Source organism: Mus pahari, chromosome 15 (genome assembly GCF_900095145.1).
Source record: "Mus pahari chromosome 15, PAHARI_EIJ_v1.1, whole genome shotgun sequence".
NCBI lineage: Eukaryota > Metazoa > Chordata > Mammalia > Rodentia > Muridae > Mus > Mus pahari.
Window position 1 is genome coordinate 16,275,502 of NC_034604.1, and position 19,551 is coordinate 16,295,052.

The 19,551-nt window shown below is 40.1% G+C and overlaps 1 protein-coding gene across 1 annotated transcript in view; it reads left to right on the forward strand.

The window, feature by feature from the left end:
- Positions 1 to 1,048: 1,048 nt before the first annotated feature.
- Dsg3 (desmoglein 3) overlaps positions 1,049 to 19,551 on the forward strand; it is a 27,536-nt gene continuing 9,033 nt past the window's right edge. The window contains exons 1-10 of the mRNA XM_021214882.1: positions 1,049 to 1,194; positions 9,975 to 10,010; positions 10,642 to 10,773; positions 11,657 to 11,812; positions 12,220 to 12,364; positions 12,994 to 13,160; positions 13,960 to 14,088; positions 14,549 to 14,734; positions 16,638 to 16,909; positions 17,792 to 17,931. Coding sequence (XP_021070541.1) covers positions 1,147 to 1,194; positions 9,975 to 10,010; positions 10,642 to 10,773; positions 11,657 to 11,812; positions 12,220 to 12,364; positions 12,994 to 13,160; positions 13,960 to 14,088; positions 14,549 to 14,734; positions 16,638 to 16,909; positions 17,792 to 17,931 — 1,411 coding nt within the window. The 5' untranslated portion in view covers positions 1,049 to 1,146. The remainder of the gene's footprint in view (positions 1,195 to 9,974; positions 10,011 to 10,641; positions 10,774 to 11,656; positions 11,813 to 12,219; positions 12,365 to 12,993; positions 13,161 to 13,959; positions 14,089 to 14,548; positions 14,735 to 16,637; positions 16,910 to 17,791; positions 17,932 to 19,551) is intronic.

Here is a 19,551-nt window from a genome sequence, read left to right on the forward strand (position 1 = left end):
CCCTGTCTCGGAAAAAAAAAAAAAACTGTAACAGCATTCCCATATATTTCACCAATATTTAAAAAAGAAACAGAGGCAAGATATCTCCTACGAGATTTTTTTTCTTTTATCCTCTGAACTATATAACATTTTCTGCTAAATACTCTAGGATTAAATGAACTCTTGGGAACTAAAATGCTTCTAAAACTATGCATCAATACTTCTAAAAATAAAATAGTTCTGAAAATCCTTCTTTGGATATTGTGAAACCAATGGAGGTCCTGCTCTAGTCCCCACCCCTTAACACGGGGTCTAGTCCAAGTGTTTCGGCGATTCTAAGCATGCAGCAGCGTGCGGGCTGATTGCCTGGGGGGGTTAAAGGTGTAATTAAAAGAGCACTGTGATAACCTATCTCAGAGTCAATCTACTTTCTCTAAGTTATCATCAAGCAAAGGCACAGTAGGATGTCACCAGCATCAATACAATACAATTCTGCAGTGCCTGAGTCATGCACCTCAAACCCCAGCACACCCGTGAAGCTGTCAGCTTCTCTTCATTTCTAGTTGATTTTATTCAGACTCTATATTCATAGAGGCTACCTACGGTGTTTTTCTTTCTTTGTTGTGTGTAGGCCTTTCAGTAATGTACATTATTAATTAAGACACACCACTTCGCCATACACATCCTGAAAATAAGTGTATTTCCACAAGTAGATTTGGGGGAAGTTTCTATCTTTCCTCTCTACTTTCCAGTTTTCAGCTGTGACCTTAAGAAACCAACTAGAATTTTTTTTTTCTTCAGTGCTGCCAGGGCCAGCTCTTGCACCTCCGTGCCATGATTAATGTGTTATTCATCTGATACCTTCCCATTCAGCTCTTGTCTTTAGCCTGTGAACCTCTCGTTTAGCTTCCAACAAAGGATTCCATTGCTGTAGGAACTGAGGTGTGTCTTCAGTTTTTACCTGGGAGGCAGTGATGCAAGCGTTTCTGGTGAGACCAATCCTTGGCTTGGGGTGGGGAGGAACAGACTAACAGGCCACCAGGAGAGTCCTGAGGCAGACGACAGAGCCACCACTGCCAGAAGGGAGCTTCAGACACAGCGTACAGACAACCGGGTGAGGACCTGCAGCAAGAGGCTTGAATTTATTCACCAGACACACCAGCGACAATGGCCCGCCTATTCCCTAGAGCCCTGGCGCCTCTGGCCCTCCTGATGGTAAGTCTCATCTTTTTCTAAAACCAGTAAACTCTCTTCTTCCTTGCTTACCACAGAAGTTTGAATATGGTTGCAGAATCCCTGTTGTGTGTTCTAAAAAGGATGAAGCAGAACTAACTGTGAAAATGTTAAACTCCTTCCTCTTTTGTTTTTCTTAATTTTGAAAAGAAATGTGAAAGAGAAAAAAGTTTATTTTAGTGTAGTTTTTTTTTCTTGGATATTTTATTTATTTACATTTAAAATGTTATCCCCTTTCCCAGTTTTCCCTCCAGAATATGTCTTCTGTGATCAGATTAACCCATTCAAATCCCAGGTTTTATTTTCCACAATCTTCGCTTTCCTCGAGGCAAAACAATTTGTGTGTTTTCTAACACACAAATGAAAACAGCATGCATGGTACCAGCAAATCAGTTCTCCAGGATCACAAACTTCTCGTTAAGGCATATAGCGAAGAACTCTACATGCCTGATCTTGATACCCAGCGTGTTTTCTAGAATAGTCACCAACCGTTGAACTAAAATCAAAGTCATTTTTGACTCTAGACAAGTTGAGAGGATTATTAAGAAAACCGGTTTTACATTTAGCCAGGATGTGCAAAGTAGATGGAGCTTTTGGGGGGGAGGGGGAGACAAGACCTTTGCAGGGGAATAATGTCAGAAGAGTAGCTCTTCTGTGGATTGGGGAGAGTTTCTGTTTTATAAAGGACAAGGAGAATCTGAAGTGAGAGCATTAGCTTAGATGCTAAAGCTAGTGTATGCCTTAATCATGTATTAGTGAGGCAAAAGTATGTCATAGCTCATCTCAAACGTGAAGATCATCAAGACTTGAAGATAAATAAAGATAGGAAAGTTTCCCAAAGCTAATTGCCACATTGTGGATGACAAACTTGGCCGCAGCATCTATTCCCACCATTGGCTCATTTCAAAACACAGAGGACAGAGACATCTAAACCTCACATTGAGATAGAGTTCAAGAGCTGTCTAAAACTTAAAGCTGTCAGCCATCACAACACATGCCTTGTGTGGAAGGACGTCTCAAGTCTCCCTCATACAACAGCGGTCAAACAGAAAGCAGGAATCATGCAATTTTTCAAAGAAGGGACCAGTGACTGGACAAGGCCTCTCTTAACTGTGAAGCGGTTCTCCTACCATGCCGGCAGAGAGAAAGTTAGGACATGTGTTTTCCAGCACTCAGGAAAGTTTTGCCCATGCAGGAGGAGAGGAAGAGAAAGGAACAGAGAGGGGCAGATGGGGACAGAGAAGAGACAGAGAGACATACAAAATGAAGGGTCTAGATCTGACCTGTGCAGTATCATAGCCACTATCTATACGTGGATGTTTATCATTTTGAACATAACTGTTCTGAGATGAAATATAAGCAATTAATCATAAGAGAAGAGTGTGAAAGATATTCTTAGGTTTTATTTTGATTGCATATTGAAATTATAGTATTTTCAGTAGATTAAATTAAGTACATCACTAATTATCAAACTTTTTAACAAGCCTTTTAATGTGAGTGTAAGAAATTTTAAAGCCGTTCATATGGGTGGCATTTGTGCTTCACATTAAGCTAAGCTGAATCCTTATTCCTACTTTCACGGGGCAGTGTTAGGCAGATAAGACTCAGTGGATTCAATGAGAGTTGACCTTCCAAAGTTAGAGACAGACAGAACAGTTTCATTGTCAGACTGACAGGACAATTGTGTCCTTAGCCAGGGACTGTGGAGCCACCGGTTTGGCTGGAATGAAAGTGTATGTTAGAGAATCAGGGAGGAATTTAGAAGGTGGATGAGTGTAACATGGAACAGTTCATTCTGTAATGATAAAAGGAATCCTTTTACCAAACAGCTGCCACCCAGACTCTTGACATAATGTGGTTACCCGTAAAATGCAATGTTCCCAGAGCATGGGCACCATTTGTTGTTGAAGGGTGGGGTCTGAAAGTTGAAAGACTTGTCTGGAAAAAATTTCTAAGTATCTTTCCCTTCACACACACCATACAAGGTCATTGGATACCATTGCAGTATGAGATGTAACAGCAAGACCTAGGCTTGAGTGTGCAGCTCCTCCATTGACTCATTCCAAGTCTTGTGTTCTCTACTGTCAGATAAGAATCATCTTAGGCTGGGCATGGTGGCACATGCCTTTAATCCCGCCACTCAGGAGGCATAGCAGACAGGTCTGTGAGCTCAAGGTCAGTTTGGTCTACATAGTGAGGAAGGAAGGAAGGAAGGAAGGAAGGAAGGAAGGAAGGAAGGAAGGAAGGAAGGAAGGAAATAAAGAAAAGCAAAGAAAAGAAACAACAGGGGGAGGGGAGAGAGAGAGAGAGAGAGAGAGAGAGAGAGAGAGAGAGAGAGAGAGAGAGAGAATGAATATGAATCATCTTAGCACTGCCCCTGCCTCCCTAAAATGTCCACATTAAGAAGAGAGCATCCTTGTGGTCGCAGAAGTACACTGGGAAACAGGAAGTGTTCTAAAAATACCATCCAATTGTAGGGTTTCAGTACTGGGGATGGTTCTTGATGACATCTGTCACAGTATTGTGCTTTAAAGTCTTATCCACTGACATCACTTAAGTCTGGAAGGTCCTACATGTTTCTTCAGTTAGAGTATATTAGGAATAGTTGTGTGGGGCTAGGAAGATGGCCTAGTAGAGTAAGAGAGGTTGTTGCATAGAAGACCTGAGTTTGAATCCTCAGTACCCACATAAAAATGTCAGGCATGGCCACGTGATCTGAAGCCCCAGCATTGTGGGAAATAAAGACAGGAGAATTCCTGGGGCTTGCTACCCACTGGGACATGTTCAGTTAGAGGCCCTGTGTCAAGAGAATAAGGTAAAAAGGGATAAAGAACACCCAGTGCCCTCCTCTGATCTCCATGCACATACATATATAAATATCACACACACACTCAACTACACATGTACATGCACAAATAAAAATATAAAAGCAATATTTGTGAAACTAATGTTTCAAGAATGACAAGAAAAAGGGCAACCTTAAATAAATATGAGTGCAAGAAATTACATGTTTTCAAATTTAGAGATTTTTCTCAAAAAGTCTAAGCTATTTGGACTTCAAGATTAATCATTTGGAAGATGTAGGCACAAAGTTCTTTTAAAGGTGTAAGATTTATCAGTTCTCTATATTTATCCTAATTATTTCCCATAACACAAAATTAACACTTTCAAGAAAGACTTATAGTTGAAGATGATCACCTTCAGAGATCTACTTATGAAAATAAAACTTGTCTTCAAAGAAAACCATTATTCCAGGTCTTATAGTTAACAAATCTAAAATGTGTTTTGAGCCATAACTTCCTTATCTGAGGAAGAGCTAGTCAATGCTACAATGCTGGCTAAAGCTTTACTTAAGAAATTAGCAGAGATGTTTAAAACTCAAAAGTCTAATACAGTTTGTAGTAAATGAGGAAAACTGAAGGTCACTGAAATGTCAAGTCATGAGTAGTGTGTCCTAGAAATAAGTCATTTCAGGCATCTTTTCTACATATTCTATACGATACCAAAGCATACAAAAATTGGATTGAAGCTAAATGTCTCATTTTAATAAATGGGCAATCTCTGAGGTGTCTTTTCCATTCTTGGTTAGTGAGATGGTTGTTTCCACTGTTAATGGATATATGAAGATGTGTGGCTCACTGAACGTCTTCAAAATTCAAGATTCGAACAGCAGAGGAAGCTTGCCAGGAACACTGCTCAACTCAACCTGGCTTTGGCTGCAGTCAGGAGGTGCAATTATTTCTAACAATTAGCATCCCCCCTTGCTTAATACAAGAAACCAGTTCTCATCCCTAAGTAGAGCACTCTGTGTCCCAGAGGTTTCTCATAAACTTCTTAGCGCTCGGTGCTTCCTTTCCAGTAAAAACTCAATCGATAGCCTAAGGTAAGGGCTTGCTTGGGGAAATGCCTCATGATGAAATTACATAGATGAGAGGCTATCCATAATTAAATGATGAATAACTGAATCTGCCTAATGCACGCTTTTTTTCTTAATGGAGTGCAGCTGGCCAGGGTGTGCATTGCACAACTTCAGTAGGTGCATTCGTGGGAACTACAGTGGGAGCTGCATCCCTGAAGGTTATAAAGAGCACCCTCACAGGGGTACAGTGGGGCATTGCTCCTTTGCTCAGAAGAGAAAGAAGTCACACACGCGCGCGCGCGCGTATACACACACACACACACACACACACACACACACACACACCGGGTCTACATACTTGTCAAAGGGCTTTTTGATACTGCTTTCCTTTTCTCGTTATTTTAACTGAAATTACTACCATTTATTAAGCACCTACTATGCACTTGGGCTCGCTCACCTGTGGAGTTTGCATCTGTTCAATTTTTCACAACAAGCCTACAAATAAATATGTGGTGCTAGCTTTCTGTGGCAGATGACAGAGGAAGGAATGGTTCATGGTCCCAAGTCCTGCAGTGGTTTATGCCTGGGACTGGGATTTAAGTCAGTCTGGAGGCTAGGAAGATGTCTCGGAGGGCTGCCAAGCAGGTGTGAGGAGCTGAATCAGAGCCCTAGAACACATCTGAAAACAGATGCAATGGAATACATATGGAATCAGAACTCTCCTATGGGAAGATGGGAGGAAGACACAGGGAAATCCCTGGGGCTTCCAGCCCAGAAGTCTAGAAACCATTGCAGCAAACAAGAGATCTATCTTCTCAAAGAAGGTTGGAGGTGAAGACTGACACCTGAAGTTCTCCTCCAACCACCACATACATGGCCTAGAACCCACACTCCCGTATGCGCCTGCACAGACACACACAGACACACACACACACACACAAACACACACACAATTAGAGAGAAAACCAGGACCTACAGTCCAGATTTGCACCAGCACACTTGACAGCATCCTCCAATTCATTCAAATGGAATATTTGCAATTACTTTAGCTTAAAAAAAAATCAGCTTTCTAAATTAACTGAGTTTACACATCGGTTCTTGAAAACTGAATTGCCAGAAATTAAATACTAATTTCTAAATAATATATATTTTTCGATCAAAGGATTTGCTTTGATGAATACTATATTTATTAGAATATTTTGTGACTTTCAATTTCAAAAATTCTACAGAGTCATGGCTTACACTTAACATAACATTGTTTAATTTTATATTCACAGAACCATTAGGTTTTGTTTTCCATGTAAAATCCAATAAATTACATGAGATATTCAATGCTTCTTTATAGAATAGCCTTTATGTTAGAAAATAATCCAACCATAGATTAAAATAAGTATTCCGAGGACTGCAGGCCAAACTACAGTGTTCAGAGGTTATTGGTGTTAAATGTGTGTTCAGATTAGCATTTTCAGCTTACAGTAGGATTATTAGGACGTTATACAGCATAAGTGAAGGAGCTTCCCCATAGAGGTCAGAAGGGTAAGTCACTCATTTTTCTGAACTGTGCATTGTGTAACTCATTCAGCAGTGTGTCTTGAAGGCCTGCTCTGACCTGGCATGTCTACCATCCCTGCTTCTGATTAGTTGACCAGTTGTAGCAGTGAAATGCCAATCTGTGTGCATTTCATGCCATTTCTTGCCCAAGATGTATACACACAAAAGTCATACTTAAAACATGTAATAATTCCTTTGAATTGCCTGAACTGCTCTCTGGGTTCCCCAAGAACTGGGTGTAGTGCCCTCTTTAGTGCATCTAGAAATGGGCAGTGTGGCTGTGGCAGCTGCTTTTCTCATAGCAAAGCACCTGACAGAAACTTGAAGGGAGAAGAGCTTTCTTTTTGGCTCATAGTTCCAGTCTGTCGCTGGAAAGCATGATGGCAAAGCTGTGCCAAGAGAGTCTTACATCAATAGCTGCTCACACAGGAGGCGAAGAGGGCTTGCTGCAACTAGAGAGGGGTGCTGCTTTCTGAGCCCCGCCCTCAGTTGTCTGTCTTTCTCCAGCCAGGTCCACTCCTGAGGCTCCACAGCCTCAGAATTGATATTCACCTGCCGGCATAGTTCTAGCCAGCCAAAAAGTGGTTCGGCAGCCGGAAATGTTTCCTGTCAAGTCCCTCGTGTTTCTGTAAACAAACAAAGGGCATCTTCCCACAACACTAAGGGGATATTCTTTGAGATTAGTATTTTTAAAAAAAGAGTCTAAAATTTAAAATGAGTAATCTGAGGGGCTCTGACTCTGTGAGAGCACTGGACATACATACACACACACACACACACACACACACACACACACACACACACAATGGCCCATGGTATGCTCTGTTGGCTCTCCATAGACTAGGCTTTGCCTTCCTGGGAAGGTAGAAGCAGGGCTTTACTATCTATTAGAAGACTCATTCTCCTCAGAGCTTGTACAGACGTGAGTCATGTTTTCTGGATGACTCTATTTTTCCTGTAAAGAGGAGTATGCCTGGCCCATCCTTACCCTCAGAATCAGCTGAGAATGGTCAGTGACCACACCACCCTGGTTCCTTCTTCCCTAAGAGACAGCATGACGTTGGGGCACCATCTTGAGACACGATTTAAAATCAGAATTTCAGTGAAAATGTTTACAGTGGAGGGGTTAGTCATCCTGTGTCTGGTATAATTGCTCCTTTGGTTCAGACTTGGACCTGCCTATTCATTACAATCTTTAAAATAAATGATGTAATAGATCTACATTGTTTCAGAATCAACCACAGCCTTTGGCCAGATAAAAAGCTAAAGTGACTGTCGTATAACTTTCTTCTGTGTTTTTATGTTAGCTTGGGGTTAGGAGCTGGTCTCACGGCAAGGCACACACCTTGGCCATAAAATGGCTGTGTTTCAAGCACTTTCTAGTCAAGGACTATTAACTGGGACAAAGTATTCGTGTTCTTGTTTCTCTATATCCATAAAAACAGGGGTTATATAATAGAACATTCTTCTGGTGGTTGCAGTAAATAATAGCAATATTAAGTACAATGTTATGCAAATAAAAACTAATCAAGTCACCCACCACTATCACACTTCTAATTTATCCTGTAATTTGTTTTCCATGGCCTTTGTTCTTCAGATCTCACCCTCAGTGGATCAGTCAAAACTTGTTAAGCACTTGTACAGGAAGGAATGATAGGATAAGACCCAGGATTTGGAAAGCTTATGGGTAGATTCCTTAATACACATAAAACAGTAAGATACAGGGGATGCTGTGCCCTAAATGGCATTAAACAGAGTGTGAGCTGTACAGACTCAGAGAGGGAGGCATTAGAAAAGACAGCTTCATGTAGCTTGTTGGTACTTGACTGGATAAATCACTTGTAGGTAGGCAGTAAGGAGTGAGGAATGCATTCCACCTGGAAAAGCAAGACAGAAGCCAGGCCTGTGGGCTCCTGAGAAAGCAAAGGCTTCAGCCGCCCAGCCTCCTTTATCCTCATTTAATTTTTTATATCAGTGATCTACAATGAAGACCTTGTTTGTTTATTGGTTGGTTAGTTGTTTGTTATTTATGACAGGGACTTGTTATGTAGTCCTGCTTCACCTAGAACTCACTATGTAAACCAGGCTGGTCTCAAATTTTTAGAGATCTGCCTGCCACCACCTCCTGGGTGCTAGCATTAAAGACTAGCACCACCACAACTGGAACTACAAATAACGTTCAATGTTTAAGTTGAAGCAGGAAAGGGGAGAGCAGCCCCCTACCGCATAGCAAGCAGCACTGGAGACTGGCACAGCGTAACCCCTGCTTCTGTGTATATAAAAGGTTCCAATTTCATAAAGCAGAATAGCTCCATTCTGTTCTCCTTACTCTAGTTCAGCTTTAAAGGGGGTAGAAGGAGAGAAAAGCACAGAACAAAAAAGAGGAGCTAAACTTTTTATATCAGGGTTATATATAAGCTTTTATATAAACACATAAATAATAGGGGTTTGATTTTGCTGTTGTTTTTTTTTTTTTTCAGTGTTTTAAGACAATGTCTTGCTATGTCACCCTAGCTATCCTCCTGCCTTAGCTTCCCACGTGCTGGGATTGTAGGCATGTGCCACCATGCCCAGTTGATAGTTTTGAATAATTCCATGACCACTTTCAGAAGTTTATCACAACAGTTCCTAAAGCTCTGGGAGCTGTTCATATGATAACCATGTAAGAAACACGTAGTGGTTGCAACTGGCTGAAAGCATCATTTTATAGTCAAAGAGATGGCGATGATGATGGTGATGCTGATAATGGTGATGGTTATGGTGGTAGCTATGAATCTTCTTTGTTTTTGTTTTATTTTGTTGGTTTTGGTTTTGATACAGAAGTTTACCCTGTAGTGCAAGCAGCTCTAAATTCACCATATAGCCGAGGTTTGTCTCAAACTAGCTACGATCCTCCAACCTCAGTCTTTAACTTCTCGTAGGTTCCTCTTTTGTGTCATGAAAATCTGAAGTTGTGGTGCTGGCAATATATTGTAGGAGTTAATAGCACTTGGTGTTCTTACAAAGGATCTAGTTTCAGTCCTCCGCACTGACATGGCAGCTTACAACCATCCTTAACCCTGACTGCAGGGGATCCAACACATACACACATGGTGCACATACATGCATGCAGGCAAATATTCACACACATAAAGTAAAACATGTAATCTTTAAGAAAAAGTCTGAAGTCAGATTGAAGAGCCAGAAAGAAGAGTATTCTGTTTCCTGGTAGGATTTTTCACTTTGAGATGTTTCTGCATACCAAACTATTTAAAACAGGAAACAAACTATAATCTGAAGAACAGAATACAATGATATATAGTCACGTGTTTGAAGCACTCACACGCCATTTGGTTCTATCTGATGTCTGCAGGTGGTGCTGCTGGTACACGGGGAACTGCACGTGAAGGTAAGTACACAGTTTTTATCCTCAAAAATCAGAGTTTACTTTTAAAACTTAAAATCATATTGAGAAAAGTATTTAATCAAATTATTTGATAATTCAACTGTGAAAACATATGAAAGTAAAATTCTAGCAAATAACCCAAAATCTTTTAAGATTATCAGTATTATGACTATTATCTCATATGGTCTTGTTTATTTCATTTTACTCTTCTATTGGATTCTGTTGGTTGGTTGGTTGGTTGGTTGGTTGGTTGGTTGGTTGGTTCTTTTAAGAACAAGTCTTCCCTGTAGTCCCACCTAGCCTGGTACTCATATGTAGACCAGGCTAACTTTGAACTCCTGGTAATCCTCCTGCCTCAGGTTCACCGGTTCCTGATTGCAGACATGCACTACTATATCTGGCTCTCTTCTTCCTGTCTTAAACAAATAACAAGTCAAAGTCAATTGTGGAATATATAGGGAGAAAATTAAATATGATCAAATGTTAATATTAAAAATCACATAGCTTAGTAAGTGAGCAAATGATCATCAAAGGAGAAACAAACGGCTCCTCAGCATAGGTATCTATTTATGACAACGTTCGAAGCAAAGGCTATCAGGCAGGTATGTGATAAAGTGGATCTCTTTCAACGCAGCCGGGAGGACAGCACAGAGAAGATGGGACAGCATTGCAGGTGGCCAAAAGAAGGTACAAACGTGAGTGGGTGAAATTTGCAAAACCCTGCAGAGAAAGAGAAGACAACTCAAGACGAAACCCAATTGCCAAGGTGAGCCATATTGACAGAAGCCCTGTGAGCCTTAGAATAAATGCATTACATGCAAATTAAAGATGATATAGAAGTTCCACCTAGTAATATATAACCTGGAAAGTCCACAGAACAACAACATATTGTCTCCACCAAAACTACAATAATAGTAATGTTAAAAAATAAGAAATTAAAAGGTAGAGGTATGATAGACTTTAGAGTCATATAATAGGATTAAGAAATATACTGGATCATTTTAATGTATAAACTGGTGTGTGTCCAGACTCTAGTAAACAAGGATAAAAGGACAGAAAGATGAGACAGGTAGATGATTGGATTGACCATGGTTGGGGAAATTATTGAGGGAGGATGTGCTATTTCATGAGCAATGTTCTCATGAGAAGCCTCGTCAATGGTCAATAGTCTCTTTGTTAAATAGCTTTAAAATTCTACAAATTGAAAGCATTTTACGTTCATACATACTTTGAACATCTGTTGCCTTATTCTTTCCCTTCCCCCCTTCATTGTCACTTCTTCCAACTTAGAGAAACATCCTTTTGAACAGTTAAGTAAGAATTCTGTACCCAGAAGAAGTCTTCTCAATACTAAGTCCCTATTGTTTTCCTACAATTTTTTTAATATTCCCACCATGGTACCACAGCCCAAGTAAGCATTCAAAAGCCATAATGACTAGCCATTCTTGGTTGTGCTGGTGAGCAAAACAACCATACTTATCACTTTAGCCTGTTCTCTAGTAAATAAGGAGAGTAAGAAATAAATGCATTGTGATGGAAAGGGGGGACCAAGTGAGGTCGAAGAGGCAAGAGAAGCCTTGTCAATGGTCAGCTTGACATTTAGGTCATTTTTAGTTTGTTTGTTTCATTGTTTGCTCCTTTCCTTACAGATCACTTCAGATTTCCAAAAAACCCAGAAAATTACCTACCGCATTTCTGGAGTGGGGATTGATCAGCCTCCTTTTGGCATCTTCGTTGTTGACCCAAACAATGGTGATATCAACATAACAGCCATAGTTGATCGTGAGGAAACCCCAAGCTTCCTGGTAAGTTATCTGTCAAGTTATCCTTCTTCATATGCTTGGTGACGTTAGAATGTCTGGTAGGCTTATAAGAAAAGGGAATGCACGGATTGGTCTATTAAAAAATAATATGAGTCCCTCTATCAATAATCTTCTGCAAGGCTCATGTTTCTGACATAATATACCCAGAGAGTACCTAGGGTGGGCTGAGATTAGTACACAGCTTTCTAGACCTTTATCCTGCCAAAATACAACAGCATTAAGGAAGGGGCAACTGGGAACCTTTGCCTTTGCCCACAGTTTAGAGAAGTGTTTTTTCTTCTTCTCTCACTAAGTTCTGTATATGTCAACATTGGTCTGACTTCTATGAGTTTAATAATGTGCAAACTAATTCCGTACAGTGATGATGTATATTCTCCCTGTGTTTCTAGATCACATGCCGTGCACTAAATGCCCTGGGACAGGATGTAGAGAGACCACTTATATTAACAGTGAAAATTTTAGATGTCAATGATAATCCTCCAGTGTTTTCACAAACCGTATTCAGGGGTGAAATTGAAGAAAACAGTGCTTCAAGTAAGTCTTTTACAGTGCCAAGCACCTCTAATTCACATAGCTTTTAATTACATGTCTCCTTAGACCATTTTTACAAACTGTTCCATTAGTTTGCTCAGTCATTTGATAGCAAAAAAAAAAAAAAATCATTATGATAGTCTGAGATTTCCTTTCCAAAATTTGTAGTTAACTCTTAATTAACGTCACATCAGAATTCTATTTGCAGATTATGGTTCTGTCACCAATTTGGAGCCTAGGTACAGAGCCTCTGTGTGAGCCACAATGCTAAAGAGGCCAGTTAGCCTGGATGCACAACACCATGTTTTCATATCATAAGGGACAGAGACATGTTCACATTATTTGTATCACTTGGAAAGGAAACATACAAGTACATCTCTGTGGAGGAGAACTCCAAGCAGAAGAGCGCCTCAACTTCAACCAAGCCAAGGCTATAAGAGTATTGAAAGATATTCCTGAAAGCCAATATATTCTAGAAAGAGACTGAAACCCTGACATAGTTTTTTTTAAGCATGCAGGTAGTTTAAAGTGTTCCTTTTTAAATAGGAATCAGTGCTAAACTATTTTGACTATTTAATGCGAATGTAATCTAGGATTTTGTATAGTCTTTGACGATTTTCCTATTTTCCCAGATTCCCTGGTAATGATCCTAAATGCCACGGATGCAGATGAGCCAAACCATATGAACTCTAAGATTGCCTTCAAAATTGTCTCCCAGGAGCCCGCAGGCATGTCCATGTTCCTCATCAGCAGAAACACAGGAGAAGTCCGCACTTTGACCAGTTCTCTTGATCGAGAGGTAAAACAAGCTGCTAGAAAGCAATAAAAACCTAAAGCAACCCATAAGAGAGGGATGTCCCCATCTTGACTGGGAATACAAACAGAAGTGGGGAAGGCTGCTAGCTCTTCACTGAGCCACTCTAGGGGAAACTGCCTCCAGGGTTGACTCTGCTGTGGTAGGATGTGTTGCTGTGACAGCAACCTGTCACACAACAGCTCAAATGGCAAAATTAGGAACACTGGTGTGCAGAAGCAAAGACTGCACTGTGATTAATTCCTAAAGACTGGGAGAGAATTCTTAGATGAAGAGGTTTCTGTTTGTCATAAAACTTCGGTGGCATACCTTTCCTCTGGATGTCTCCATTTAATTTTACCTCTGCTTACAAAACATCAAAGACTCCCTTCCTGTCTCCTCTCGTCGTCTCCCCCACCACCGCGCATCTCCACCACAACGGGCTACTCAGATCCATTACTTTCACACAATATTTTTCTAATAGACTGGTAGGGAAACTCCACACGTGAGCTTCTTTCAGACAATCACATCCCCCTGCATCACTGTAGCCCTCCGCATTTTCCCCTCTGAGTCCACAACACTACCTTCAGACGTTTACTAAAGAGGAAGCCTCTTGTAGTCCTTACCACTTCCACCCAGTCATCTGAAGCCCCGCCAGTCTACCCCTGCCATGGACAACCAACAGTGTGTGGGAGCCATGATTCACGAACTTAAACATTTTCACTATCTTATCCAACAAAAGCTACTACTGGACATTCATAATCTTTGACAATTAACTTTTGTATTTTTTTTTCTCCAAATTTAGCAAATTAGTAGCTACCATCTGGTTGTGAGTGGTGCAGACAACGATGGAACAGGACTGTCAACTCAGTGTGAATGTAGTATTAAAATTAAAGATGTCAACGACAACTTCCCATTGCTCAGAGACTCTCAGGTACATCCACTTATCCTTGAAGAACATTTTTATATATTATGCTTTATAGTTTAGCATCCCAATTCGTTCACTACCTGTCTGGTGGCTTTTTCATCTTCTGTGCTTTTCTATTTAAAAAAAAAAAAAAGGTTTAAATGTAAAAATTAAAGAGTCAATGTGAATTAACTTTGTTCTGAGAAGCAAAAATTAATACTTTTAAAAATTAATGTAATTCTCATAGGTAAACTCTAGAGTTGAATCTTGAGTACCCATCTAGAGGTTCTAGCAGATAAACTCTTGACGGAAGAGCATCCTTCTCCGTTGGAAGGTTGAGTCAGGGAGCAGGGAAGGGCACGCTTGCCCAGCCAGCTAGATTAGCCACACGACCCTGGCAGTGACCGGAGTGGCAGACCATGCTGCAGTCAGGACATCTTCACAACTCCTAGCACTGAACCTGGAATCCTGTGTCTCTCCGTTTCAGTATTCAGCACGAATCGAGGAAAATACTTTGAATGCAGAGTTACTTCGATTTCAAGTGACAGACTGGGATGAAGAGTACACAGATAATTGGCTGGCTGTGTATTTCTTCACCTCTGGGAATGAGGGGAATTGGTTTGAAATTGAAACGGATCCTAGAACCAATGAAGGCATCCTGAAGGTGGTTAAGGTAAGGTCTGAATTTCCTTAGTGGGTAAAAATATTCTACAGTAACTCAAATGACTAGCTCTACAAACAAATTACATTAATAATGTTACTACTTTAAAATAAAAAACATACCAAAGTAGATAGCATTTATTTTACTATCATCATGGTTGCATTGTCTAAAGACAATTCCTCTTTATATACTATTTTTTCTTCCAAGCTACTGTACTTTCATAGAGCGCACACACACACAGAGAGAGAGAGAGAGAGAGAGAGAGAGAGAGAGAGAGAGGTGGGTTTGCATATTCTCAGGACAGGAAAGTAAAGACACTTCATATATTCATCAAACTCACTGTCTGCCTTTGCATTGGAATTCAGAAGAGATGGAAATTCATGGGATTGTGGCTTGGGAACTTGTCAATGTGTTTTAAATGCATTAGCTATTGTCATCACAAAAAGAAGTCACAATTTCTCCAGAAAATGGGAACTGCTAACAAATTGTGCTAGATAAAAAGCAAAAACTGAGCAAAGCTTTGGTTCAACATGAAAACTTCCCCATCTGGGATCATGTCAGGACAGTTGTCCCTGTAAATAGCATAGATCTGCTGATAGTCTTTGGCATAAGGTTTTGGAACATTTTTTTGAAGCTTCTTTAACACCTTGGGTCTAGTGTAATGATGAAATTATAGTGCTCCCTTAACAAAGAGACTTCTAGAAGATTTACAAACATTTCCTTTTCACTCCACATTTCATAGAGAGTGTTATGACTTCTGAACCTGCAAGGCCTAGCAATAAACTCCCACCAACATTGTAACTCCCTATTTCCTGCACCGTGGTCTTTGTCTCTACTTATGCTTTCTGCTGGGAAACTCTGAGCTCCCAGGAATAGTCACTACAGATGCTCAAATCCAGATCTTTTACCTTAGAAAGCATCCTACTGGTAAAAAGATAAGAGAAATTATCGTTTTCTTATCTCTCATCCTGAGAAGAAGAAAAGGAAGGAGGAGATGGAGGAGGAGGAGGAAGAGGAGAAGGAGAAGGAGGAGAGGAAGGAGAAAAAGGAGGAGGAGGAGGGGAAGAGGAAGAAGAAGAGGAGGAGGAGGACTAATAAATGAAAAATGCTAACCTAAATCTAGGATTCCTTGGAACTTGCTTTGGGCCACCTTAGTTAAAAAGAAAAAATCAAGCAGCTATAAGTAAAAACACTTAAACTTGGTTCTATAAAGAGTTGGGTCAATTGCTCACAGCAATAAAAAAGACTTGGTTGGGGTTTGTTTTGTTTTGTTTTGTTGCTAACCAAAATGAGGCAATGTATCCTTTAAACCTTGGAATTTTATTTGTCAGAAAAGACATCACTATTTACGAATCCAATGACTATTTTATTAACAGCCAACGTTGCTCTTTATAACAACGTACCGTAAGACTTTGGTCTCAAAACAACCTGATGAGGTTAGGTTTGCTTTTAAATTAGAAGAGTTAAGGTCTGGGATGTGGCAGAGTGGGAGTGCACTTGCCTGCCATACATAAAACCCTGGGTTCAATTCTCAGCGTTGAGAAGAATAAATTTTTAAACAAATTAATAAAAATGCACATAACATTTAGAAGTGGGAAGCTGAGGACCAGAGAAAGCAAACCCTGCGCTTCACAACACTCGGTTCAGACATTACAGAACCAAGGCTCAAGCCACGTTACCACCAAAAACTTAGAAATTCTTACGTTCAACCTCACACCCTAAAGAGGTTTAATGATGTTTTGGTGGTCTAGAAAGGAGACACTGTGTTTTGTAGCCTTGCTACCAAAATATGGCTTGTGAGTTAAGAATCCTAAGACATTGTTTGACATTACGGTGACTTTTTAAGCCGTTTTTGTGTTTGTTTTTGTTTGTCTTTTGTGACGCTTTCTTCTTGTCTAACTTGGTTTTACTCCAGGCTCTGGATTATGAACAAGTGCAAAATATGCAATTTAGTATTGCCGTCAGAAACAAAGCTGAGTTCCACCAGTCAGTGATCTCTCAGTATCGTGTGCAGCCGACGCCAGTCACAATTCAAGTCATTGATGTCCGAGAGGGAATTTCATTCCGTCCTCCTTCTAGGACATTTACTGTGCAAAGGGGTGTAAGCACTAACAAATTAGTCGGTTACATCCTGGGGACATACCAAGCTACTGATGAGGACACGGGTAAAGCTGCCTCCTCTGTCAGGTAGGACAAGCCTTATATCCTATGAGTCCTTACTGTGGTTTTCATCTACATGCGATTACAACATAATGTTCAGCCAAATGGTTGCCAAGAAGTGGATATAAAAGAAGTTAAGGAACTAGATAACTCAAGAAGAGATACACAGATAATTTATTAGAATATACTATGCCATCAGAGCAAAAACATGCTTGTAAACTAGTGGAAACTACGAAAAGGGATGCCTTAGCCTGTTTGCAAACCAGGAAAGAACTTCACAGCTGAGTATTGCAAAAGGTTAAAGGTTCACAGCAAGAGTGAGTGCCGGCGAGATAAGACTCTGTGGTGACACAGACAAAGTCAGTAACAGCAGAGGCATAAAGCACCTTGTAGAGTAATGACCAGAGTGGAAAGAGCAGAGGCTCCTGGATCACATACTCAGTTTTTTTGTTTTCCATATTTCATGTTTATTTTATGTGTCTGTGTATTGTGTGTGCAGTTACTCAAGGTGCCAGAAGAGGGCATCAGATACTCTGGACCTGAGCTACCCTGTGGGTGCTGGGAACTCCTTAGTACTGAACCACCTCTCTAGCAGGCTGATATTTTTTTTTTATAAGTATATACACAACATTTCAGATCATGCATAAATGTTGACTGCGTAAGAAATATTTATTAGGAGCTGGAGAGATGGCTCAGCGGTTAAAAGCACTGACTGCTCTTCCAGAGGTCCTTAGTCAAGTTCCACAGATGGTGGCTCACAACCATCTGTAATGAGATCTGACGCCCTCTTCTGGTGTGTCTGAAGACAGCCACAGTGTACTCACATACATGAAACAAATAAATAAATCTTTAAAAATAAATAAAAAGAAATATTTATTAGATAAATAATATTTTTCTATAATAAAACAGATATGTCCTGGGTCGTAATGATGGTGGTTTGCTTGTTATTGATTCAAAAACTGCTCAGATCAAATTTGTCAAAAACATCGACCGAGATTCTACTTTCATAGTTAACAAGACAATCTCTGCTGAGGTTCTGGCCATAGACGGTAAGAAAGATATTTCTTTCAATGGTTTTGAATTAAATGTTATTTCAAATAGCATTTCTTCCACAGTAGATGCTCATGACAGTTTTATATATGTATATATTTCCTTTATCACTAAAGATTATTATCAAGACTTTGGGCCTTGAGTCTGAGATACCATACCTAAACCTAAGAGAAACTACAAATTTCCACTTCTCAGCTTAGTTGGTAGCACCCATAACCCTTTGATTCACTATGGGTGGGGGAGAAAGTGTGTGTGTGTGTGTGTGTGTGTGTGTGTGTGTGTGTGTGTTATGTATATTCAACTATATGTGTATGGGTGTGCATACATTTGTAGAGGCCAGAGGAAGATGTTGAGTGTCCAGTTTCATTGGTGTGTGCCTTAGTCACTTGAGACTGGCTATCTTACTTAACCTGGAACAATGTGGGCAGCCAGCAGGCCCTAGAGACAGGGCTACAGGTAATCATACAGCAGCCACAGCCTCTTACACAGTGCTAAGGATCCAAACCTGGGCCCTCATGCTTGGACATCAAGTGTTCTCATCCACTGAGCCATATCTCTAGCCCCAGGAGAACTTTTTTGACTCACAAAAATACATGAGTTTTAGAGGACCAGTAAAAATTCCTATAAACATCAACAAATGCCACTGCAGATGTAAGCTCACTTTATGGGTTTTCTATATAGAGTCTACATACTCATACCATTGAACAATAGCATTTTCTCTCCTGAGACGATTTTAAATAATATTCATGGAATGTATATGTTTCTCCATCTGTAAAATTAATTTAGGCTCAGCATAGTAAATACCAAGAAATAAGCATCACAGATATTAACATTTGGGAAAACTGTCCTAACTCTAAAGATATCAGAACTCACCATCTCCATGCTGGGAGAGTTTTATTTTGTTTTTACTGTCAACATCTTCAGATTTTCTTCTCTAAACTGTTTGTTTTTTGAAGTAAGTAGGGACTCACTATATAGATCTGACCCTGTGGCTCACTATGTAGACCAGGCTGGTCTCAAACTCGTAGAGATCCACCTGCTTTCTGAGTGCTGGGTTTAAAAAGCAAAGTGCCATCACACCCGGCTCCAATAAGCTTTTAAGTCTTAAGCAATAAATACAATTACTTATTCCAAATACTTGGGCTCAAGTTGCAGAAACAAGAATCTTTTGTCTCTAGATTACAGATATAGCCACAGCCTTAAAAGTTAATATTTTTGTAATAATTTCATTTGTAATCTGTGAATTATTTAATTTGATTTCAAGAATATTTGACTAATACTAATGCTGCTTGCTAGAGACACCAGACAACTTGGCAAGTTTAAATTGTATCATTAGTTACAGAAGTAGGATGATGTTCTTTTACTCCTGAGAATAAAAATATAATTTTTCATGAGAAGTTATCCTAGCTTGGAAGTAAAAAAGTACAGAACATTCCTTTTTTTTTTTTTAAGTTGGATGCAGTGGCACACCTACACTTCCAGCTACTCAGGAGGCTGGGGCAGGAGTCTACAGCCAGCCTGAGAAACCTAGAGCAACTCTTCATCAGAGAGAGAGAGAGAGAGATAGGGAGTGGGGAGAGGGAGATGTGGAGAGAGAGAGAGAGAGAGAGAGAGAGAGA